The sequence below is a fragment of the Lotus japonicus genome, chromosome 2, assembly GCF_012489685.1.
Source record: "Lotus japonicus ecotype B-129 chromosome 2, LjGifu_v1.2".
Taxonomy (NCBI): domain Eukaryota; kingdom Viridiplantae; phylum Streptophyta; class Magnoliopsida; order Fabales; family Fabaceae; genus Lotus; species Lotus japonicus.
This window is the reverse complement of record NC_080042.1, coordinates 91,576,346-91,600,981: the sequence shown is the minus strand read 5'-3', so window position 1 is coordinate 91,600,981 and position 24,636 is coordinate 91,576,346. Positions and strand designations below refer to the sequence as shown.

The 24,636-nt window shown below is 34.8% G+C and overlaps 1 protein-coding gene across 1 annotated transcript in view; it reads left to right on the top strand.

Annotated features, from left to right (window-relative positions):
- The first annotated feature begins 7,210 nt into the window (after positions 1 to 7,210).
- Positions 7,211 to 24,636, top strand: part of LOC130740996 (uncharacterized) — a 47,457-nt gene continuing 30,031 nt past the window's right edge. The window contains exons 1-28 of the mRNA XM_057593748.1: positions 7,211 to 7,441; positions 8,229 to 8,332; positions 8,866 to 9,000; positions 10,169 to 10,219; positions 10,610 to 10,704; positions 10,800 to 10,917; positions 11,419 to 11,520; positions 12,666 to 12,854; positions 12,938 to 13,098; positions 13,582 to 13,752; positions 14,107 to 14,199; positions 14,299 to 14,620; positions 14,733 to 14,837; positions 14,931 to 15,026; positions 16,901 to 16,968; positions 17,709 to 17,829; positions 17,909 to 18,103; positions 18,191 to 18,394; positions 18,502 to 18,611; positions 20,450 to 20,546; positions 20,650 to 20,748; positions 21,312 to 21,473; positions 21,573 to 21,647; positions 21,731 to 22,222; positions 22,301 to 22,774; positions 23,803 to 23,916; positions 23,998 to 24,182; positions 24,386 to 24,494. Of these exons, the coding sequence (XP_057449731.1) occupies positions 7,345 to 7,441; positions 8,229 to 8,332; positions 8,866 to 9,000; positions 10,169 to 10,219; positions 10,610 to 10,704; positions 10,800 to 10,917; positions 11,419 to 11,520; positions 12,666 to 12,854; positions 12,938 to 13,098; positions 13,582 to 13,752; positions 14,107 to 14,199; positions 14,299 to 14,620; positions 14,733 to 14,837; positions 14,931 to 15,026; positions 16,901 to 16,968; positions 17,709 to 17,829; positions 17,909 to 18,103; positions 18,191 to 18,394; positions 18,502 to 18,611; positions 20,450 to 20,546; positions 20,650 to 20,748; positions 21,312 to 21,473; positions 21,573 to 21,647; positions 21,731 to 22,222; positions 22,301 to 22,774; positions 23,803 to 23,916; positions 23,998 to 24,182; positions 24,386 to 24,494 (4,344 nt within the window). The 5' untranslated portion in view covers positions 7,211 to 7,344. The remainder of the gene's footprint in view (positions 7,442 to 8,228; positions 8,333 to 8,865; positions 9,001 to 10,168; positions 10,220 to 10,609; positions 10,705 to 10,799; positions 10,918 to 11,418; positions 11,521 to 12,665; positions 12,855 to 12,937; positions 13,099 to 13,581; positions 13,753 to 14,106; positions 14,200 to 14,298; positions 14,621 to 14,732; positions 14,838 to 14,930; positions 15,027 to 16,900; positions 16,969 to 17,708; positions 17,830 to 17,908; positions 18,104 to 18,190; positions 18,395 to 18,501; positions 18,612 to 20,449; positions 20,547 to 20,649; positions 20,749 to 21,311; positions 21,474 to 21,572; positions 21,648 to 21,730; positions 22,223 to 22,300; positions 22,775 to 23,802; positions 23,917 to 23,997; positions 24,183 to 24,385; positions 24,495 to 24,636) is intronic.

Below are 24,636 nucleotides of genomic sequence, written 5' to 3'. Positions count from 1 at the left end.
TTTCTTTTTTTCGTTTTATATTTTGATTATTTGGCTTGTATCGTGGATCTGACAATGCTTAAATGGAATACGGAATTTTAAAAATAAAAATCTCTAGTTGGTCTATTCCTCTGTTTTTATGTGAAAGATTAAATGCATGTACTTAGAATAAAAAATTGGTACATGGGCGGGTTTTTATATATATGCTTTGTAATTTGTGGCCTTCAGGACGGTAAATGCTATGGAATCGGTGTGGTGTGGCAATTAAAAACTTTCGGTGGGAAGCAAGAATTTAATAATTCATACTAGTGACTTAAGAATTCGCACAATCGATTCACATATTTTTATTTTATTATTTTAGATGTAATTTAGTTTAATGAATGATTTGATAGACCTCGACACCTCGTATATGAAGGATTGATGTTTCTTTTACGAAACACATGTACACTTTGAACACGTGTACACTTGTAAGATATATTAACGGAAAAGAGAGAAAATAAATGAATGAGAGGTATGGTAGGTAGTGTGATAGAAAAAAAATGTGAAAAGAAAAATGAGTGAAAATAAGATTACATAAAAAATAGTGTGAATGAATTAATATTTTACATGAAGGTGATAATTATTAAAATCGAAAAAACAAGATAAGCCTCTTACTTTGAACGGTTGTCTGCACTGCGGTATTTGGAGTGTGGAAAATGAGTGTCGATTGGGAAGCGGTGTGCTCTCGTGAGGCTCAAGGTTGCCTTGGTTTTCGAAAATTATATGGCTTAACTAGGATTAACCATGATTTGTTGATGAAGATTGGGTTGGGCTTGGTTCTTATATCGAATTCTCTTTGGGCAAGGATTCTTCGTAGGAAGTTGGTTGCGAATGTTTAGGAAAAGGAAGTGTGAATGTGAAATGTTTTAGGTGAATTCGGAGTAACTTGGTGTACGGAGAAAGGTGGAGGCTTGAGGACGAGAATCTTGTGAATTTCTTAGGCAATGAGTGGTTGCCCTTGGGCATTACTGCTGAGCAGGTTAATAGTGTGGATCTTCAATTCCTTTAAGTTCACATGATCTTTTGATGGTTTCCTAGTATGACAGGGCTAGTGGGTGGAAGAAGAGTTGTCTGTCCCAGTTTCTTCTTGATTGTGTAGTACATGTGTTCATCTCCTCAACCAGCCTCATCATCAACCTAATTTTTCATCGGTTAAGTGGGTATGAAAAATTTAAAATGGGTTGTGAGTTGATTTTAAGTTTCAGTTAATTCTCTAGGGTATAAATAAATTCTCTAGCGCCTAGTGTGTTGGAATTTATTATTTATTGTTAAAACTAATTTTAAAGTATTTAAATGATTTCTTTTATAATTGATGATTTCATATTCAAAATTAGTTTGAGATGAAATTTTAGATAATTACTACTATGAGAATATAGGCTTAAATACTCTATTGGTTCCTGAAATTGTAAAGGGAATCAAATCTGATCCTTGTAAAATTTTCGCCTCAAATTGGGTCCCTAATTTTTTTTTTAATCTAATTGGGTCCAAAGTGTGACTGGGTCTTATGTGTCTTAATTTTTACACTGTCATCATTGACAGGTGGCTTTTATCTTTTTTTTTTAATACAAACTAATTCCAACTCATTAAAAAAAACTTAATCTAAAAAAAAAACTAAACCTAATCTGAAAACCTAATTTAACCTAATTTAAGAAGATCCATTTTCCTTTCCACACCCTTCACCACCAACCCAGCAAACCAGATGAAGAACAAGAGCAAGACCCTCACTCTCTGCTCAAACAAGACCCAATCGAGATATGGGTTAAAACCTTCTCCTCCCCCAAAAACACCTCCTTCCCCAACCTCACCGGCTTCCTCGCCTGGTTCTTCCTCTTCTTCTTTCGCGACCGCCCTGTCGTAGTCCGCTCCCGCACCGTCGACCACCGTTTCCTCCTCATCGCACTCTGGGTAGTCACGGTTGTTGCGCTCGTCCTCACCGAGATCTGGCTCAGCGTCCTCATGTCGCTCCTCGTCGGCACCGCGGTGGTCTGGCTGCACGCGGTTTTCCGGAGCACTGAGGATTTGTACGTGGATGAGTTAGATGTTTCCAATGGAGGGTTGATTTCGGTTGTTTGCGAAATAGACTGGTGTTTTCTAACGAAAATCTAGATTGGGACAACTTATTGAGCTTAATTCAAGGGAAAGCCTGGTTGTGGACTTCTTCAATTGTGAGGGAGTTTAGATGCTTAATTCATTGGAAGGTTTTGCATGTTGGAGCGGTGGAACATTGCCACTTAGTTGAAAACTTTCTGTCGCTCTTAACTTGTTTGTGGTTGTGCCAATGTTTCATTTTTTTACTGTTTCCTAGATCTGATCCTTCTTTCTCTTCACTGTAATTTTTTCACAATGGAATTTTGCAAATTTGCAGAATAGAGGAGGAAGGGGGATTTATCTTAGGGGTTTGGGGTTATTTAGGTATTTAGGAATTTTAATTTAGTTTGGTGTTTAGGTTAGTTAGTGATTTGAAGATGAATGAGGATGAAGAGGAGGATAAATTTATGGGTTCTTAAATTTATGGATTTGAAGATGAATGAGAATAAAGATTTGAAGATGAATGAGAATAAAGATGAATGAAGATGTTTAAGTGGTGAATTTCTGGTTTTGAAGATGAATGATGATGAAGATGTTTAAGTGGTGAGATTTTTTTTTTTTATGATTAGGTTAGGTTTTTTTTAGATTAGATTAGGTTTTTTTTTAATGTTATGAGTTGGAATTAAAAAAATTAAGAATTCAAAATTTTCAATTTTAAAAAAATTAAAATGCCATGTGGAAAAGCTGACTAGGCTAAAAATCGAACCACATCAGCTGTTGGCACACTTTGTCCTTAATTGGATTAAAAAAAGAAATTTAGGGATCCAATTTGATGCGAAAATTTTACAGGGACCGGATTTGATTCCCTTTACAATTATAGGGGCTAATTGAGCCTTTAAGCCGAGAATATAACTTATAACTTATTACCTTTTAAAAGAGTTCCTTATTCATTGAATGAAATGAGACTTTCAATTCTTAATTAAGTTGGTAAGGATGAATTATTTCTTATTAAAAAGTTATATATGCATCTGGTTCTCAATATTGATGAGAGAGTCAGTGTTAGTTAGTATGCGATCTTAAATACTTTATAAGTAACATATGGTTATATAGAAACATGTTTTGATGACTTGTGCTTATAGTTAAAGTTGAATCACTTAAACTTTTATTAAGCCTATAACTTCATCAATTTTCTGCCTTATCATATGCGCTAAGGTGGGCGCGTCTGGTGATCCATTTGAAAGGATACAACTCTTTCCCTCACAACTTTCCTTCTTTTTGTATTAAAGTATTTTTTGTATAATTTTGCATTAGTTGTTTTAAGTAAGATGGTTTAATAGATACTTATATAGCTGACATTACAGACACGTAGCTTAGATTTTATTTTATTGGAAATGAGACCATCAAATAAAAATTTTATTTTTATAACTATTATTTCGTCAATTGGAGGTGGTACAAGAGATAATTATTATTTGATTTAACGTGTATACTGTATAGTCTATAGATGTGATAACCGGTATATTCTATTAGATCTTTTATGTAAAATATAAGCTATTTTTGTTTAATTAAAATAATAAATTAAAAAATATTTTTTAGAAATGTGGTTTTGATTTCAACATTTAAAAAAAATATTTATTATTTAACATAACTTCGTAAAATGATCAGAGATCCATTTATATTATGTTTTTATTTAAAAAAAATGAACGTAGACATTTACAGAAATTCAGATATATTACTATTCTTTTCACATTATTTTTGGGCAAATATATATTATTTTCACTTTCGTTTTTGGTCTTTGGGTTGATTTTGGATTCTGCTTTGAGTCATCGCTGATGGGCTTGGGCGATCCGCGCGAAAGTAGTGCATTGATTGACCCTTGACCAAAAACCTTGCCTTCCTGCATCCGCTACCGAAACAGTCGGCAATAATATCACGTTATCATAATTCTCATCATCACATTATTTCTTCTTAGATGTTCCACTGCTTATAATATGCAACTTTCTGTCCATTTCCTTCTTATTTCCCTTTGAAAAATGTTTTACTGACACTTATTTACACCTACATCAAGAGAAGACATAATAGAAAAAAATTAAATGAAAAATACAATAAATGGTATGTGGAAAAAAGAAAAACAAGAAGAGAATTAAATTATAAATGAGATGAAATAAAAAGTGGAATCTGAATGAACTAAAACTACTTTCCTTTAGAAACTAATATTATGTTATTATGTATCTCCTTTACTTTTCTGTGAAAAAAAGTGAAATGATCTTTTGAAACTTAACATGTCATGAGTGATAAAGGGATGGGGAACCTAAAGATAAAGCTACGCTAACGCTTAAGCAGAAGGTGTTCTATCATAGATTTATAGTTGAGAAAAAAATCACACGATTAACAGAGTAATAAAAGTTAAAAATGTTCCTCTTTGAGAATTTAACACATCTTTATTGCAATTTTTACTAACTTTTTCTTCAATTGTACTGTAGGGTTGCTTGAACACGAGACTATACTCAATGGTAAGGTTGCTATCATTTGATTTTGCAGTCATAGATTTGAGCCGTGAAATAAGTCTTTTGCAAAAATACAAGACAAAAATGTTACATTAGGTCCACAAAGTAAACTTGACGTCTCTGTAGACAATATCCGTAACGGGAGCTTTATAGCGTTAGATTTACCCTTTTTATAATGGTGTTTTCTATAGTGCACTAGGTGTACGGTAAACATGTTCACAAAACTAGTGCAATGTAGGTTTAAAGCATAAATGTTCTTATCATGTAACTTGTTATTTAAGTAAGTCTGAGTATGACTAATTTCATGCAACTCAACGATGTGGTGTCATGCGGAAACAATGCTGCTATGTGGTCGAGGTGGTATTGTTCATACCTTTCCTTTTTAAAATTTCTTCTTTAAAGTAGCTTCTTCTTTCTGCACAAAAACTAAAACAATTTAACTCGAAATTGATGAAATTTGAACAAAACAATAATTAAACCAATTAGGGTACAAACAACACCCACCTGAAGGAGGGCTTTGATTTCAGTGCCAACAGTGGCATAAGGTAAGGAAAATACATCATCGTTGGAGAGGTTAACACATGGCTCCTATGCTTTTTTACGTTGCATTGTCGTCCTTCTTGAAAATGTATCAACTTTGGTTAGAAGGTTGATGACGCTCATGTTGTTGGTGTTTTGGAGTAAAAATTTAATTATTATTCACCTAGCTAGCCAGAGAAGTCATCAATGACGGAAGTAACGAATGAGGTATATTAGTGTTTAATATGCTTATTTTATCATAACTTAAGGAAAAATGAGTTGCTAGCTAGTTCAAACAATGGTTATGACAAAACAAGAATGAGAAATGAGTTGTGGTCTAATGAAGATGTGAGCATGCATATACATAATTTAATCCTGAATTTTTTGTATGTGTATACATGACTTAAAAAACAAACACATGTACACTAGGATCTTTTTTTTGAAAGCGTACATTAGATTCTATCATTAATATTTATCACCTATATTTCTACAAAGTGCTACTAAAACATTTGTTTGAACACATACACTTTTCAACATACATGATGCCATATGTTTAACTTTTAAATAGTCAACAAAGTTTTTGAGAAGTTAGCGAAATATGTTGTATTTTAAAAAATAAATCAATTATATCAAGTGTATTAAAAAGTGGCAAAGCTTTTATTGATTTCGTGGGTTTGGTGGGGTGATTGGTTTAAGGCTTGGTTGGAAAAATAGAATGGTATAATGACCGGTGTATATGCAGGTTCAAAGTTTGTTTGTTTTTAAGGCATTGTTGGAAATTAATTAGATGGCAGATAGACTTGTATATTTTGATTTTTCTGGTGGGTATCATGGTCACACTGTTTCAAAGGTTTCTTAGGGAATGTTATACTCTTTTTTCTTTCACTAGATTTTTATTACAAATTGGTTTTTTCTAATAAAGTTTTTATGAGACTCGTTCTCTTTAAGTTTTGACCTTATTAAGGAGGGTTAGCTAGGTTTATATGTGGATTGTGGCGTTTGGGTTGTTTCCTCTATTTCATGAAAAGTTATTCTCATTTAGTTTTCAAATCAAATAATTTTTTTTATCGTCAAAACAATAAATTAAAAAGTGTGTTTGAAATAGTGTGGTATCAGCATTTTTCAGAACATGTCTTTAGGTGTATAAAAAAGTCACATCAAAATATCATATAATACAAATAAATATTAAAATGTATTTAATTTTTTAACAATCATAATATCAAATAAATTGTCTCGAATGATAGCTCAAGTGGTAAGAGGTAGGAGATATTAAGTTGAGTGATGAAGGTACATAGATCAATCCTTGAATAGTACAACTTATCGTAAAAAATAAAAATAAAATAGTAACAGTTATGCGTGTCGCTAATTATAAAATTAGCATCATTAGCGAGGTGGCGAGCTGACTTGCGCAGCCAGTCTAGCTCATCATGCCACGTGCCCACGTCGACCATTCCTCCATGTCGGTCACATTAAACATTGCTTTTAAAGTGAAGTTGTTGTTGAATGGTAAGTAAGATATTTTTATATAAAAGAACCATAAACATTTTATTTCTAATTCTATGTGAGAAAGAAATAACAAAATTTAAAAAATAATGTAAGAAAAGATGAGTCTGAATATATTAAAGTTCATCCTCTCAACTTACCATTTTTTTTTTTCAACAAACTTACATTTAAACACGCATTATATCATTCATACGACATTCTCATATTTCTTTCATTTCTTTCAATCTCATACTTTATCAAAAAATTATACAAAACATTAATACATAAATAGAAATTCTTTCCGGATATTAACATATACTATATGCGTAAATTAAAGAATCAGACCATTTCTTTCAACCCCTATTTGTTTTCCTAGACTTTGATGTAAGTACATTTTTATCAATATCAAGTAATTTTCATATCAATTCATAAATTTTGAAAAAAATTAAAGTGACCATGGAATTAATATCAAGTATTTTCTTGCTGGTTAAATAATATATATACTAGAATAGAATTTGATGCTATTTTCACACCCTTACATTACAGTCCAGACAACAGAGGCTAGTATTGTAATTTGGGATTCTATTATTAATTATTTATTTATTTTATTTCTTGGAGTAGCAACGTGGCCTACAAGTTCCGAATCACGCATTTCGTGAGGAGTTCATTTTTCATCTCTCACTCCTTTCTTCTTGTTCTTCGTCTTCTCACCTTAGCTACTCGGTGCCGTCTTCGCCGTTGTAACCGTCGCGATCATCATCGTCGTGGTGATATATGATCCTTTGGCAACACGATGCTGGAGGATCAGGTAGCGTACCTTTTGCAGAGGTACCTTGGCAATTATGTCAGGGGTCTCAACAAAGAAGCTCTCAAAATCAGTGTCTGGAAAGGTGAACAATCCTCAATTCTTCTGCTCCTCTTCTTCTTAAGCACTTTCTATTCATTTCTGTAAGGTTTAACGCTTTTTATTGTAACCTCAGTGATGAACTGAAATTACAGTGAGGTTTTGAGTTTGTGTGGTTTAAATTAAATACATGGCGTTCATATCTGTGAATTGAATTTCAAGTGTTCAATCGGTTATTGACTGTGCCAACGCAATCGAAGCGATAATGCGCGAGTAATTTTATTTGCAAATTGGGTTTGAACATTGTTGTTTGGTGAATTTGATGTTTCTGCATAGTTCAAGTCATTATAGTTCTGAATGTGAGGGAAGAAGGTTTTAGATAAATCATAAATGGTTCTGCAAATAGCAAGTGACATTTAGGGCGTGTTTGGATACCAGCTTATTAGAGCTTATTGGAGCGTATGTACTTAAAAATGCACTGAATAAGCTCCAATAAGTGCTTTTTTGTTTGCATCCAAACAGGCTTTTAGCTATATTGGTTGTTTACTATTTTCTTTTATTTCATACTCCTGGAAATGTGTTGGTATGTTGGAGTATTCAATACTTAATTTGTTACTTAGTTCTACTAATTCCAAGTTCATTGTGCATTTGTGGGAAAGGTCAATCCATGCATACATATATCATATATGTATCACAGTCAGTCACTAACTATTGAAAGATTTAATTAGTTTATGGTTGTACATTTCTGTGGTTTTGATTTGTATCTTGCTGTCATCAGTTTTTGTTTATGTATCTCTGATCTTTTTCTTCCCTAAAACCAAAATATGAAACAGGCGATGTAGAGCTGAAGAATATGCAGCTGAAGCCCGAGGCTCTCAATGCTTTAAAATTGCCAGTGAAGGTTAAGGCAGGTTTTCTTGGATCAGTGAAACTCAAGGTTGGTGGGGGATGTTTTTTCCACTCGTTAGCTTATGTAGTCTGTTTTTTTGATTTTAATTGTCAATATTTCTGTTTGAGTATGACATGTTAACAGAGCAAGGTAAGCAGCATGGACATGGGATACTATGGAGTGTTCTTTTTTCTATTGATCTTCCTTGTTTTATTGTTCTAGGAGGATATTGTAATTGCCAATGCTGTATGTAGGAGATAGTTTTTATTGTGTGTGGTTCTTCTATTATCTATTGGTGGAAGATACATGTTACAGGCCTGTAGGGTTGTTATAGATTATGGTAGAAAATCATTATTAGGATAATTCCTTTTTCTTTTCCATTTTCATTTTTTGCAGGATACTGGGATAACCTATCAGCCCCTTGTAATTTAGTTTTTACCTTCCTCTTTAACTAAATTTATTTTTGCATAAAAAAAGTTTTCAAGCCCTCTACCATATAATCTAATTTAGCAGACTATTTGACTAGCATATTCCTTTCTGCATGACTAATAATCATGTTTGATGTATATATTTCTTTACAGGTTCCATGGAGCAGGCTCGGTCAAGATCCCGTTTTGGTATATTTGGATCGCATTTTCTTATTAGCTGAACCTGCTACCCAAGTTGAGGGATGTAGTGAAGATGCTGTGCAAGAAGCCAAGAAGATCCGAATAGAGGTGAGAACTAAGGAGTAAGAAGTAGGTAAACAAGTGTATCCAGTGTTACTTGAAGAGTACTTATTTGATAAAATATACTTTTCCTCCATTTTTGGCATCATGTGTTAGTGACTATGTATTGGAGTATGGTAGTTAAGCTACTCTTGATGTGCAGGAAATTATCTATTAGGCTGCTCTAGCTAGTTAGTGCAAGTTGTATGGTTAGTTACGTGGTAGTTTTGGCTGTTAAGAGCGCAACAGAATGCTGGGATTCTTTATATACATGAATCTGTAATACCTTATTCAATCAATGAAATCATTTTTCAGTTTCTGAAATTCTCTCTACCCCTAAGCCTTCAGTATGGTATCTAGAGCCTAGTCATTGTATTGTTTCATGGGTGACATGGGTGTCATCGGTTCTCCGTAGCCTTCTTCACAGTCGCCACTCGCCAATATCGCCGGTGAGAAGGACTTCGACCTCTGCTGCTCCATCACCTGTTTAAATTCCAGCAAATGCTCGCATCTCATTCTCCCATTTCATTTCAGAAAAGCTAGACAAAAAAAATTTCCTCCTTTGGAAACAACAAATTGAATCAATTATCACTAGTCACAACCTCCATGTCTTTATTGTCAATCTACAGATTCATTCAATATTTCGATTGGAATCCGATAGAGATTGTGGCACTATCAGTGATGAATACTTGTCTTGGGAGCTACAAAATACGCCCCTCCTTTCTTGGTTATAGTCATCGATTTTTTGCTCAATCCTCACCAAGTTGATAGGTTGCAAGCACGGTTATAAACTTTGGGATACATTTCATACTCATTTTCTTTCACAAACAAAAGAAAAATATCAACGATTGCACACCGAGTCGCGCGATACTACTTCGTCTAATTGCACAACTGTAGAATATTTGCTGATGTTTGAAACAATTTCAGACTCCTTGAAGGCCTTCCATTTGAATATGAATCCTTAGTCAATTTGGTATTAAGAGCTGTGATAACATAATCTGTGGTAATTATCTGAATAACTGTTGGGTAGTTATAGTGTTGTAGCTACAACTATAAAATGTAATAAATCATGTATGTGTATCCTGTTCAACCAACTATTCAGAGCATGGAGAAGAAATTCTCTCACGGTTTCCCTCTCTTTCTCTCTCATTCTGACCTGAATCTCTTCTATCAACAGGAGATGGAATTGAAACTATGGGAGAAGTCACAACAACTAAAGTCAGAAATGGTATGAGCTTTACCTTATCTGTTATTTTTTTTATTATTATTATGAATATAAGGTTTTTGCCTTAGGTGGTGGTTCCAGAAAACCATCAATCCATCCTCCCAAGGTTCTGCAAAAAAACTGTTCAGGTGTAGTTGCGTGAAATGGTAACTCCTTAAAATACTCAATAGCAGAGTACTATTAAGAGACCGTAAATGCAACCCCTCCTACAATAAGTTAAGAGGTAACGAAACACCCATAAAAAAGGACTGTTTTGCTCCCTCCAGATGCATCCAATGACAGATAAAACTTTTTCATTGCCATAAAACTTTTGCTTCCTTCTTATCAGCGCGTGCATGCATGCTCCATATGTTAAGGAATAACTTGTATTTTTTTTTTTGGTTTAACTTCAAGAATAAATCATGGTTGGGATCCCTCATCAGCACCATAATTGGAAATTTGAAGCTTTCAATTTCTAATATTCACATCAGATATGAGGATGGTGAGAGGTAAAGGAGAATGTCTAATGCTTTGTGAAAGTAAATTAAATCTCACATGGCTTTTTAGGTCTTCTTTCTCTTATCTGATATATCCCGTCTTGTAGCAATCCAGGGCACCCATTTGCAGCTGGTGTTATGTTGGACAAACTTTCAGCTGTGACAGTTGATGATACTGGGAAAGAAACTTTTATCACTGGAGGTGCACTGGATCTTATCCAAAAGGTTCTACTTTTTCTTTGTATGAACTCAATATTGACTAACAGTGAAAACATTTTGTACTGATTCAGATGCTTATTTAACTTTGATAAAATTGTGAAGTATATGTTGCATTGCAACAATGGAAGGTTAGCTTAAACTTTCTATCTTTAAGTTTTCTTTGTTTGAGAGTAAGAAGCTTATTTTGTTCATAATTTTCTATTTTTCTATGACTTTAATACTTTATTCACTTACTTTATAGCTGTCTTCAATGGATCTTTTTGCATACCAACGAATTACTAAGAACATTAATTCATTCCTTAATTGCAAAATGAGAATTGTCAAACAACCACTTAATCCCAAAAGCTTAAGCTGTTGGGTAAGGGCTAAATGAATGGTTTTATATTATATTCTAACAAGAATAATCTCACTTCAATCTGAAATGATTATTGCCTTTCACTTTGTGTAACCATCGTGTCGCTAGTGTTTTCTTTGTCTTTAATATTTTCCTTTCTCATTGGTTTGCAGTCCGTTGAACTTGATCGCCTAGCAGTTTATTTAGATTCAGATATTATTCCATGGCATGCAAGCAAAGAATGGGAAGATTTGCTTCCTTCCGAGTGGTTTCAGGTATGTATGTTGTATACTAGAAGGAACACTTACGGCTAGGGATATGTATATTCTTTATGTTCTTAGCTTACTTTGGAGTTCTCTTCTGTTCTAATTTGTTATGTATTTATGGAGTTATTGTGTTTGGGGTATCCTAGTAAGCTTGATTATCAAGATACTATAAGGTTGATAAGTCTTGCTCTGTGGTTGGGGACTCAGATTGTTCTTCTTTTGTTCTGTTCCTTTAGATTTTGTGTGTGTGTGTGGGGGGGGGGGATGTAATGGATAGATTCTCCATTTCCGGTTAAGTTTACTAATACTTAAAAGTATTGGTTTGGTGGATCTAGATTAGCTTTTACCAGGATAGATTTGTAGTTTTTGAGATTTGTCTTTATAATATCTATTGCTCAGAGGTAAAAACCAATACTTTGCTTCTATTTAATAACTTAAGCTTTTAGTTTCCTTGTGCTATCAAAACTTTGACAAAGAAAAAAATACTGAGTTATCCAGTCTGCTTTAAGGTGAGATGAAAGATCTATCACATCCTACACTATGAAGAATTTGTCTCTACGAGATTAATAATCTAAATGTTAGAGACACTAATTAATTGTGTGCACTCTGTTATTCTTGGAGATTAAAGTCACTAGAAAACGATCTTTGGATAATTTGGAATGATTTCCCTACAAATCTTCTGTTTTGATTCACATTCTTAATTCCTTTGTTCTTCTTTTATTAAGTTTATATTGATATTGATACAAGGTTCTTCTAGAAGACATGGCATTGGTTTTTGGTACTTCAACACTTCTAGGGTTATTAAAAGAAAGCAAATACCTTTATTGGCTTTTGAGTATGTCATTCTTTGATGTAGAGTTAAAAGCCACTTGACGAGTGGTTTGAGTTTTGTCCTTTCTATCAACAATTTTGTGATGTAAAAAATTTGGTTTAAAGTAGTGTTTCTTTTAGGTTTAAAATAGCTGCATACTACACGACTTGTTCACATTTCAAAACTCATTTCATTGGAACCATAAATATTTGAAGTACCTCTAATAGTATTATTCAATTGGCTCCTCTGGAGGTGTCACATTATTAAACTTTTTTCATCATTATTTCATTACTCTATCTCCTCCTTATTATTTTCTCTTAGTAACTTTCTTATTGCAAATCAGATATTTAAATTTGGCACTAAAGATGGGAAGCCAGCTGACCGTTTGTTACAAAAGCACTCATACGTTCTGGAACCAGTGACTGGGAAAGGAAATTATTCCAAGCTGCTTCTGAATGAAGTTGCTGATAGCAAACAACCTTTACAGAAGGCGGTGGTGAATTTGGATGATGTTACAATCAGCTTGTCTAAGGTTCATTTTATCTTTCTTTTTTTGGTTTTTTGTTGCCTGAAATTATTATTTGTGGGATAACCTCTGCATTTTTGTCTTTGCAGGATGGATACAGGGATATCATGAAACTAGCAGACAACTTTGCTGCATTTAACCAACGTCTTAAGTATGCTCATTTCCGTCCTCCGGTACCGGTAAAAGCGGATCCCAGGTCTTGGTGGAAGTATGCTTACAGAGCTGTATCTGACCAGATGAAGAAGGCAAGGTATTTAATTGCATCTTTGTTCACGGCCTTATGCACTACCTATATCAATTGCCAAGCTAAGATATGCAAATACTAATTATCATGTGACTTGTATAAATAATCCACAATCTAATAGCTTAATGTATATCAAATAAGACTAGTATTTTACCTAATTAACTTAGAAACATGTTAGTTGGAAAAGGCTTAAATGTCCAGAAGATGCTTGTCTAACGTTTTCACTTAGCACTCTTCTATCTATTTCTCCACCTGAATCTCCATTCACCCTTTCCAAGTGCAAACTTCATGGTTGTTTGGTTTGTTTTCTCTTTTTCATCAAACCAAATACCCTCTTTAAGTTTGTTCTCTCAAGTTTCAGAATATTGTGTGAACATTTTCAGATACTAATATTGGAGCTTTCTGGGATCTAATGATAATAGTTTGATCGTCACTTATCATGTTTTGATGTTTGTACTTCTTGGTCTAACGATATTGTATTTCTTTCAGTGGAAAAATGTCATGGGAGCAAGTTTTAAGATATACAAGCTTGCGTAAGAGATATATCTATCTCTATGCTTCATTGCTTAAATCTGACCCCAGTCAGGTGACAATTAGTGGGAACAAAGAGATTGAAGACCTAGATCATGAACTTGATATTGAACTTATATTGCAATGGAGGTATATTGTTTATCTTGAATATATGTCTGGTATAGGCTATTTAATATTGATCAGTCATTAATCATGTAATATATCATTGGCATGTAAGGAAATCATCAGTTGGTTCAGTTATAGTATATAGTCATAGTCAGTGTTAGATTGTGCATATGTTTTCTTTGTAATGATTGTATAGGGATGATAAGCTTAGCTTTTTGAAGGTGTCGACTTGCTATTGTACAACCTTGCAATCCACATATTTTGATTCAAGTTCAACTGAAATATTCATGAATGTTATGAATGCCAGGCGTGTTAGACTTCGGGACCCTCATGTTTATTCTTCAAGCTTTATATATTTCTCTGTCATGGCGTTTGCAGAATGTTGGCTCACAAATTTGTGGAGCAATCAGCGGAACCAAATCTCAGTGTGAGAAAACAGAAAGCGGGGAACTCTTGGTGGTCATTTGGATGGTGAAGAGTCTTCTCTTATTTTCTTGTCTCAGAAATTAAAAAAATGTATTTTATTTTAGTTTTGGTCTGTTGTTTACCTATGATCATGTACACTGCCAGGACCGGTAAATCTCCTAAAGAGGACAGTGAGGAATTATCTTTCAGTGAAGAGGACTGGAACCGGTTAAATAAAATAATTGGGTACAAGGAAGGTGATGATGGGCAATCGCCTGTAAATAGCAAGGCAGATGTTATGCATACCTTCCTGGTAGTTCACATGAATCACAATGCTTCAAAGCTTATTGGGGAAGCCCAAGATCTTGTTGCTGAGTTATCATGTGAAGACCTCAGTTGCTCAGTGAAGCTTTATCCAGAAACAAAGGTCTTTGACATTAAGTTGGGTTCATATCAGTTATCATCACCTAAAGGTCTCCTTGCAGAGGTTGGACTTCTAATAATTGATGTAGTCCCCCCCCCCCTCCCCTGTATTTTGATTTTTTGGCATGCATAATACAATATGTGGTATCCTGAATATTTGTTTGACATCCTTTCAGAGTGCAGCTTCCTTTGACTCATTAGTTGGCGTCTTCAAGTACAAGCCTTTTGATGACAAGGTGGACTGGAGTATGGTTGCCAAAGCTTCTCCATGTTACATGACTGTATGCTGTTTTTATCTTGTCCCCCTTCCATCTGTTTGAGTTTTTATTTGTTTTGTTTACTTGTATACTGATTTGTCTTTGGAGTTTGGACAGTATATGAAGGATAGCATCAATCAAATTGTGAAATTCTTTGAAACTAATGCCACTGTGAGTCAGACCATAGCACTAGAAACTGCAGCTGCTGTGCAGGTATTATTTAGCATCTCTCTCTCTCTCTCCAGATTTGTTAACATGTAAAGCCAGACTTGTATATTAACTAAGATATCAGAACTTCTTTAATAAGTTTATTAGAATTTGGGAGGCCTAAATCTACCCCAAAAGCTAACTCAAGTGATGAGGACTGTCTTACCATATATAAGGGCTATCTTGGCCATATTTCTTGTCAATGTGGGACTTCTCAACAGTCAACACACCTGCTCACGCCCGATGCTGGACATATAGACCATGGGATCTATAGGAATGAACATCTGCGGGTGACCCATATACTGGAGGTCTCAACCAAACAGATCTAGGATAGACTCTGATACCATATTAGAATTTGGGAGGCCTAACTCTACCCCAAAACCTAGCTGAAGAGGTGAGGATTGTCTTCCCATATATAAGGGCTATCTTGGCCATATCTCACTGTGGGACTTCTCAACAAAGTTTAAGAGGCATGAAGACTTCATTAAACATGTGGGCATTCTCCAATCAAATGCAGCAATGAATTGCAAATGCCTAAAAGAGCACATTTAAAAAACCAGGATGTAGAGCAGGGCGTGGCCTGCAGATTTACAGCAGATCAGCTGTGTTAATCCTATAAAGTACTTCAGTCCAAACAAAAATATTGCCTTTAGTTAGACCTTTGAATTTACAAATTGGTTTGTTAAAAAGGAATATCCGGTCATCAGGAGAGTCAGTTAGGATCTGGAAGAAAAATTTTGTATGAAAAAAAACTAGATAAATCTGAACTACAAGCTCTCCTATATTAGATTGGTAATAAGCTGAGATGAACAGGATCAAGTAAATCCAAAATAAAATGTAGCTTCCGTATCATTCTGGTTTCTATGTAAGCTTCTGTTTTAATCTTTTGATCTGTTTCTTCCTTTCTTTGTTATATTCTCTGTTTCTTTTCTGTATATTGTTAGAGTATAATATAAAACCATTAAAGTGGCCCTTACCCAACAGCTTAAGCTTTTGGGTTAAGTGGTTGCTTGACATTGGTGTCAGAGCCTCTATGACCGAAAGGTCTAGAGTTCGATCCTTGCTCCCCTCACTTTCTAATTAAAAAGTGGAATTTAATTAAGCACATGGTAGGTGGGCCTGTGCATTTATCCACGCTTCAAGCCCAAAGGGCTCTTGCGTGAGGGGGCGTGTTAGAGTATAATATAAAACCATTAAAGTGGCCCTTACCCAACAGATACCATATTAGAAATCGGGAGGCCTATACTCAACCACAAAAGCTAGCTCAAGAGTTGAGGTTTGCACTACCCACACACCCCCTCACGTCCAGGATTGAACAGACTGGAACGTGGGATCAACAACGGGTGACCCAAATATGGGTGGTCTCCACAACAAATGGATCTAGAATAGGCTCTGATACCATGTCAAGCAACCACTTAACCCAAAAGCTTAAGCTGTTGGGTAAGGGCCACTTTAATGGTTTTTTGTTAGAGTATAATATAAAACCATTAAAGTGGCCCTTACCCAACAGCTTAAGCTTTTGGGATTAAGTGGTTGTCTGACATGGTATCAGAGCCTCTATGACCGAAAGGTCTAGAGTTCGATCCTTGCTCCCCTCACTTTCTAATTAAAAAGTGGAATTTAATTAAGCACATGGTAGGTGGGCCTGTGCATTTATCCACGCTTCAAGCCCAAAGGGCTCTTGCGTGAGGGGGCGTGTTAGAGTATAATATAAAACCATTAAAGTGGCCCTTACCCAACAGCTTAAGCTTTTGGGATTAAGTGGTTGTCTGACAATATTTTCATGATAAAATCACAATTTATTTTAGTCTTTATGGAGAGTTCTTCTGTTTACTCCTGCATAGTAGAATGATCTCATCAGTTCGTATCATTGTTCCTAGTTGAAAATTGATGAGGTGAAGCGCACTGCACAGCAACAAATGAACAGAGCACTAAAGGATCATGCCAGGTTATTTTTACAACTCTTGTTAGAATTAGATAGCATAAAATGAGTTGCATTTAAAGCACATCTATTATGTGTACTGTGTAGTATTAACCAATGATGCACAAATACAATATTAGTATCATATTTGATAGGGTTAAATATGTTTTTGGTCCCTCCAATTATATCGCCGGACGAGTTTAGTCCCTCGCCGAAGCAAAGTTGCATTTGAGTCCTTTGAACTTTTGAATTGTATGATTTTAGTTCTCACCGGAGGCTAAGATGCCTACGTCATTTTTACTTAAAATTTAAATTACACATGTATAATTAATAATTTAAAAAATAATTGAAATTTAAAAAGAAAAATCCTAATTTTTTAAAACCCTAATCCTTCTTCCATCACCTTTATCCCCTTCATCATCATCTTCTCCCAAGGAATGAAAAACAACAAATCCAGCATTTTGGCCCCTTTATCTTCATCTTTCACCATTTTCCTTGTGAATTCTACACCTTTGAAATTGCTTATAAAACGCAATATATGATTGCTATTCCAAAAATGCAAGCTAAGCCAATACTTCTTTAACATTACTTATAAAACTTGTATGTTGTTTTGGTTTGATGCGGAGTGTTTTGGATGTAGCAAATATAATTTTGAAGTAGAAAATTATGGAGCAAAATTTTGAAGCTACTTGTATGCAGTAACTGAGGAGTTAGTGAAACCCTCTGGAAAAGCTCCTTGCTAACTCAAATTGTTGCTTATATATTAGGTTTTCATTGGATTTGGATATTGCAGCTCCCAAGATCACTATTCCTACTGATTTTTATCCTGATAATACCCATGCTACAAAGCTTTTACTGGACCTGGGGAACTTGATGATTCGTACACAGGTTGATACTCCTGATAATTATGTAATATCTTCATCTAGCTTGCTTAATCTTTTAAAAACTGTAAAAAAAATGGATGCAGGACGACAGTCGACAGGAATCAGCTGAGGATAATATGTACCTGCGATTTGATTTGGTTTTAAGTGATGTATCAGCATTTTTGTTTGATGGTGACTATCATTGGAGCGAAATTTCTGTGAATAAATTGACCCATTCCACCAATACTAGTTTCTTTCCAATTATTGACAGATGTGGAGTCATCCTACAGCTTCAACAGGTATAAATCATCCTTGACAAGTTCGAATTATTTGTGATAGTTTTCTCTTTAGATAAGAAGCATTCCAATTTTTCTCACTATGACCAGATTCTGTTAGAGACCCCATATTATCCTTCAACACGCCTTGCTGTGAGGCTTCCATCATTGGCGTTTCATTTTTCTCCTGCTCGGTATCATCGATTGATGCATGTTATAAAGATCTTTGAGGAAGGGGATGATGGAAGCTCTGAGTTTCTTCGACCCTGGAATCAGGCTGACCTAGAGGGGTGGTTATCTCTTTTAACTTGGAAGGTAATGGTTTCTTTCATATGTGCTAGCTTAACTATTGGTAATTTATGTTATTCTTAGCACCATCATCTGATTTACTATATTGTCTGTCTTCAATAAAAATGTAATAGGGCGTGGGAAACAGGGAAGCTGTGTGGCAGCGGAGATACTTCTGCTTAACTGGACCTTTTCTTTATGTTCTTGAAAGCCCTCACTCGAAATCTTACAAACAGTATACCAGGTACAAAAGCCTTCTTTTTATGTCTTGTTATTATACTGTCTCTGTAAAGTGTAATTTTGTTAGATGTTGAAGCTGAAAATAGTAATTGCATTTGCATAATACTCTAAGAAAGGAAAGAAAATATTGTCTACATGTTATTGTTTAATTTTGTAGTCTATATATGAGTATGATATTCATAGTATTAATGTGCGTTAATGAGGGAACTTCAATTATGTTTTTATAATCATGTGATTTTCGCATGAATTTCATTTAATTTAGCAGTGATGGTCTAATTTAGCAGGATATTATATGAATTAGAAGCACTCTAGAAGAGATTTTACTTGTTGGTCTTTTGCAGCTATGCTTTTCATGTGTTCCCTAATTTCAGCTTTAAATGGAAACATTTCTTAATTTTACTGAAAGGATATTTCATAATATGAATAGATCTCTGAGACTTGAATAGTTAGCCTATTTTTGCTAGGCCTCTGTAATTTTTTTCTTTGCTTTGGGCCGAAGTCCCTTTTACTTATCTATATATTTGGCTTTTCCAAAAAAAAGCTAGAGCCCTAGTTTCGTTTTCCCATATCTTTCATAGAATGTGTTTGTATTGATTTCCTGTTGGCTTATCTTAGTATGGGTTGGAATTTTGTTTGTACTGTAATCCTTTCACACACACACACACACACACACACACACACACACACACACACACACACACACACATGTATGGGAGTTTCTAACTCACTTCCACTTGTTTTTTATGAGTAAGTTAGCACCTAGGATGCACAGGTACGGGTATGGGGTATGGGATTTTTAAAAAATCCTGGGTACAGGTACGTTAGTATAGTATATAATTATATAAAAATAGAAGTTAGCATAAATTAAATTAAAATTAAGAAATATGCATTCACAAATTAACTTTAGCACAAATTAAACAAGGGTATTAGTGGCAATTATGCACAAATTATGACTTTCTCAGAATTTTTGGCTGTTCCTGTTTCCCTTTCATCAGACCTTATAACACTCATAAAATGCACTATAGACCTAAAGAGTGTGTGTTCCTTGGCTATTCTACCTCACATAAAAGGTTACAAGTGTCTAACACCTGAAGGGAGAATGATCATTTCAAAAGATGTTCTTTTTAATGAATTTTCATTTCCCTATTCTAAGTTGTTTGAACCACCTTCCTTTATCACCTCCCCATCCTCACCACCTGTTTTTTCCTCTATTCCCTTGTGTAACCCACCCACCCGTTTTCTCTATTCTTCACTTTGCTATTGTGGGAGGTGGACCAACTGGAGTGGAATTTGCAGCCTCACTTCATGATTTTGTCAATGAGGATTTGGTCCGTTTATATCCTGGGATAAAAGATATAGTTAAAATTACACTTCTGGAGGCTGGAGATCATATCTTGAGCATGTTTGACAAAAGAATCACGGCTTTTGCCGATGACAAGTTTCAAAGAGATGGGATTGATGTGAAAACAGGATCCGTGGTTGTGAAGGTATCTGAAAAAGAAATTCACACTAAAGAACTGAAAAATGGAGAAGAGAAAAAACAGATCTAACTGAATTGTATATTCTGTTATTGGTAGTTACAACAGTAGTAGCTTATGCTATTTATAGTATGCAAGTCACAGCTTGCTGTTACAAAAACATAACAGCTTCTAACTACCTAACTGCCTAACAGAGTGTATACTCTATTAATCAGTACGAAATCTTTTGATCAGATTACTTGTTTCTTGTCAAGTCTTTCTTTGTCTCTTTTCAAATATGTACTTGAAGTGTTTCGTTGCCTGTTATTTGAATCTTCTAGCTTAGTATATGTCATTAAGAGCCTGTGTAATCTGCCTGTCATAGCCTACGAGGGAAACAAGTATATCAGGTTCCACCAGAATTTGTTGGTGATGTAGAGCATGTTTTGGTTGTTTGTAGTCCCACACGACCCAACAATAAGGTAATCTTTCTTTTTATGTTATCTGAAAACTGGGAATCTGATCTTGCTGTTGTTCCCGTAGAGGTTTAAATGTCTATTGATAACCATCACTAAACGGGTGTAGGTTGTGGAGGATACAAATGCACTGATTTTACGTTGTGAAAATGAGGATTCAAGGAAAACCTGGCATACTCGCTTACAAGGGGCTATTTATTATGCATCGGTTTGTTTTTCTCCATCTCCATTTCCCTCTCTGATGAGAATAGTTTTATACTTTTTGTAATCTTGATATAATTTTTTAACATGAATGGAAAAAACATGTGTGCATACTACAGTCTGATAGCAAGCTCCCCATGTCAGGTTTTCTGTCTTTCTGTTCTTATTTAAACTATCTAGTTTTAGCATCTCCATATGTTCATGCACCTTCTGTGGGGTCTATACAATTTTCTAAACAGGGAAGATTCTTGCTTATAATTGGAAAATCTCCATTTTCAATTTTTTTTTTAAGAAAAAAACATCTGCATCGAGAAGTAGAATGGGGTTACTACATATATAGGGATAACATTTATTTAACTTCTTAAACATTAGTGCTATATTTACTTGGAAGTTGAGTTTTAGGCCTTTTTTACCGTTTAATTGGTTGTTTGATATCTTTGACTTTCCTTTTCTTTGGGTAAGTAGTTTTCATAATTTCTGTGTTAACAACCATTGTTTGAATGTATCTAGTAGAGCATTGTGCTAGAGTTATCTAACATTATATGTTGATATTACATTTTATATGTGCAGAGTACTGACCCTATTTCTGGTCTATCGGAAACCTCTTCAGATCATGATGATATTGAATCAGAACTTGATAATCAGGGTGTGATTGATGTAGCAATTTCTGAAAGATTGTTTGTAACAGGTGTTCTTGATGAATTAAAGGTTTGCTTCAGTTATAGTTATCAGGTTAGCTTGTTGGTGCACTTTGTTGCCTTGTTCTTGTTTTAGTTTCAGATCTGAATTGCAGAATTGCTACATATATTGACAATGTGTATCTTGCTGTAGCCTGATCAAAGTCTAATGAAGGTGCTTTTAAACCAAGAGAAGCGTTTGTTTGAATTTCGAGCAATAGGTGGTCAGGTAAAATTAGTTGGTTTATTGTTTCTTAATTGAATGCTTTGTTCTTCTGGTCTTCCCCTTTTGATGCATTTATATTTAAACAGGTGGAGGTTTCTATGAAAGACAATGACATTTTCATTGGCACTATCTTGAAGTCTTTGGAAGTAGAAGATTTAGTTTGCTATAGCCAACCGTCGCAGCCTCGTTATTTGGCTAGATCATTTATTGGAGCTGCAGATGAGAAATCGTTATTCTATGATACCATGAGAGAAAATGTTGAAAGTAGCGGATTAATTCCTACTGAATCTGATGATAAATTTTACGAGGCACCTGAGACTTTGGCAGACAGTGATGTTTATATGCAGTCTCCTGGAGGTACATCTGAGTACCCATCTAGTTCCTCCAATGAGATAAAATTCAATTATTCATCACTGGAACCCCCAAAGTTCAGTCGAATTATTGGACTTCTTCCTACTGATGCTCCTTCTACCAGTACTAAGGAACATGAACTGAATGACACATTGGAGAGTTTTGTTAAAGCGCAAATAATCATCTATGACCAGAACTCTACTCGGTATAATAATATAGATAAGCAGGTGGGTGTTATGTACTTTAACATATTGCCTTAAGTTCTGTGTGAGTTTTTCACTAAGCATTTTTTTATTTCATTTCAGGTGATAGTGACTCTGGCTACCTTGACATTCTTTTGTCGCAGACCAACAATCCTAGCCATTATGGAATTTATTAATTCTATTAACATTGAGAATGGAAACCTGGCAACTTCTAGTGACAGCTCTTCAACATCCATGGTAAAAAATGATTTATCAAATGATTTGGATGTTTTACATGTTACAACTGTTGAGGAACATGCTGTCAAGGGTTTACTTGGAAAAGGGAAGTCCAGGGTTATGTTCAGTCTCACATTAAAAATGGCCCAGGCCCAAATCCTTTTGATGAAGGAAAATGAAACCAAGCTTGCTTGTTTGTCCCAAGAAAGTTTGCTTGCAGAGATTAAGGTTTTCCCTTCCTCCTTTAGTATTAAAGCAGCCTTGGGGAATCTGAAAATAAGTGATGACAGCCTATCCAGCAGTCATTTCTATTACTGGGCATGCGATATGAGAAATCCTGGGGGAAGATCTTTTGTGGAGGTATCTCTTTATCCTACTTTCCATGTTACATTTTAAGATGTGATATGCTTTGAGTTGAAGTGTCATTATTTCCTGTAATTTGCTGCTCTTTGTTTAGAGGGGATAGAACTATTGAAGGAAGGGTTTTCTTAGTTATGATATGCTGAAGATTATGAACTCACCCTGTATTTAGTGTTCCGCACATGGGTTCTTCTGGGTCTCTAAGGGTTTAATGGGTATTTGCAGCACTGATTGTTTTTTTTTTTTTTTTTTAATTTTTTTTTTACAATGGTTGTATTTGCTACATTAGGAGGTCATGAGTTTGTGTTGTGAAATTAGCCTCTTGCAAATGCAAGATAAGACTACGTACAATAGACCTACAGTGGATCCAAGTCCAACCCTTCACTGGATCCCATCATGACGGAAGCTTCATATGTTATAACAACAGGTTGCCCTATTTTAGCTATTTCCCCCCCTTTTGGTTGTTGGTTTTCTTATTAGTCGTCTTAAGAGGGTTCCCTATTGTGCTTCTTTTTGATCATGTATTCTCTCCTATTAGAGTTTCTTCTATCCAAAAACAGAAGTGTCATTGTGTTCTTTGCTGTCTCACTCCCCAAGTGAAAGGCTGAAAGCTTTTGTTCATCTTATTTTCATCCCTGAAAGTATACATCATTGGTTCTTTCTTCACCCAGCCTTGAGAAAATTTAATGAAATATATTTTTGTAAAGAATGTATAATGAAAATACCTGGAGTGTTGATCTCCAACTTGGTAAAGATTTTGTTCTCATTCCAATGATTTTTCCTTGCTATATAACTTGGAAAATGGGTGCCTCTTGAGGCATTTTTGTACTGTATGGAAGATATCAACAAAGGGATCATTGGAGCAAATCTTTATGGTTTTGCTTTTGATAGTTAATTAGTTTTCAAATCTTTACTTGTGAATAAGATACAAATGTAAAAACAAATGCTAAAGAATCTCTGCTTTATAACTGGCAATGTTTAGTTTTGATATAGTGATTTTATTGTTAAATATTTGGATGTTCATGTAGTTGGAGTTCACGTCATTTAGCTGCGATGATGAAGACTATGAAGGTTATGATTTTAGTCTTTTTGGTGAGCTTTCAGAAGTGCGAATTGTTTATCTGAATCGATTTTTGCAAGAGGTATGTTATCAATTGGTTTGAGATTTATGCATTTTATTTTTATGTACACCTATAAGATTTAATGTGTCCAAATGTGTGCAGATAGTTGGTTATTTTATGGGTCTTGTTCCAAATAGCCCGAGAAGTGTTGTCAAAGTAACAGATCAAGTTACAAATTCAGAGAAGTGGTTTTCAGCAAGTGACATTGAAGGATCACCTGCTGTTAAGTTTGATCTTTCTCTCAGGAAGCCTATAATATTAATGCCTCGGAATAGAGACAGCCTTGAGTAAGCTGAAGATTATAGTTTTCATTTTCACTTGTAACTTCATCACTAAGTAATAGGATCCGTATTAATATATTGCAGCAGAAGTAGTGTTCCATATTATTGATGTTAAATGGCTACTCAATCTAATAGCATAAGCTGTTAGGCAATGAATGGCTCAAGTGTGGTTTTCATATCTTTAACATCCATTTATTTCTTTGACACAGTTTCTTGAGGCTTGACATTGTTCATATAACTGTGAGGAACACCTTTCAGTGGATTGGTGGAAGTAAAAGTGAAATCAATGCAGTGCACTTGGAAACTTTGATGGTCCAGGTGAGATTGGTTACTGATGATATGATTGATTTACAGTCACTAGTCACAAGGTTAGAAATAGAAAGGATCTCCAATTATCATGTTGGACCCTTGTGCACTTGAGTTCCTTGCATTTTTTCATTAAAAAATGGTTGCTGGCGTG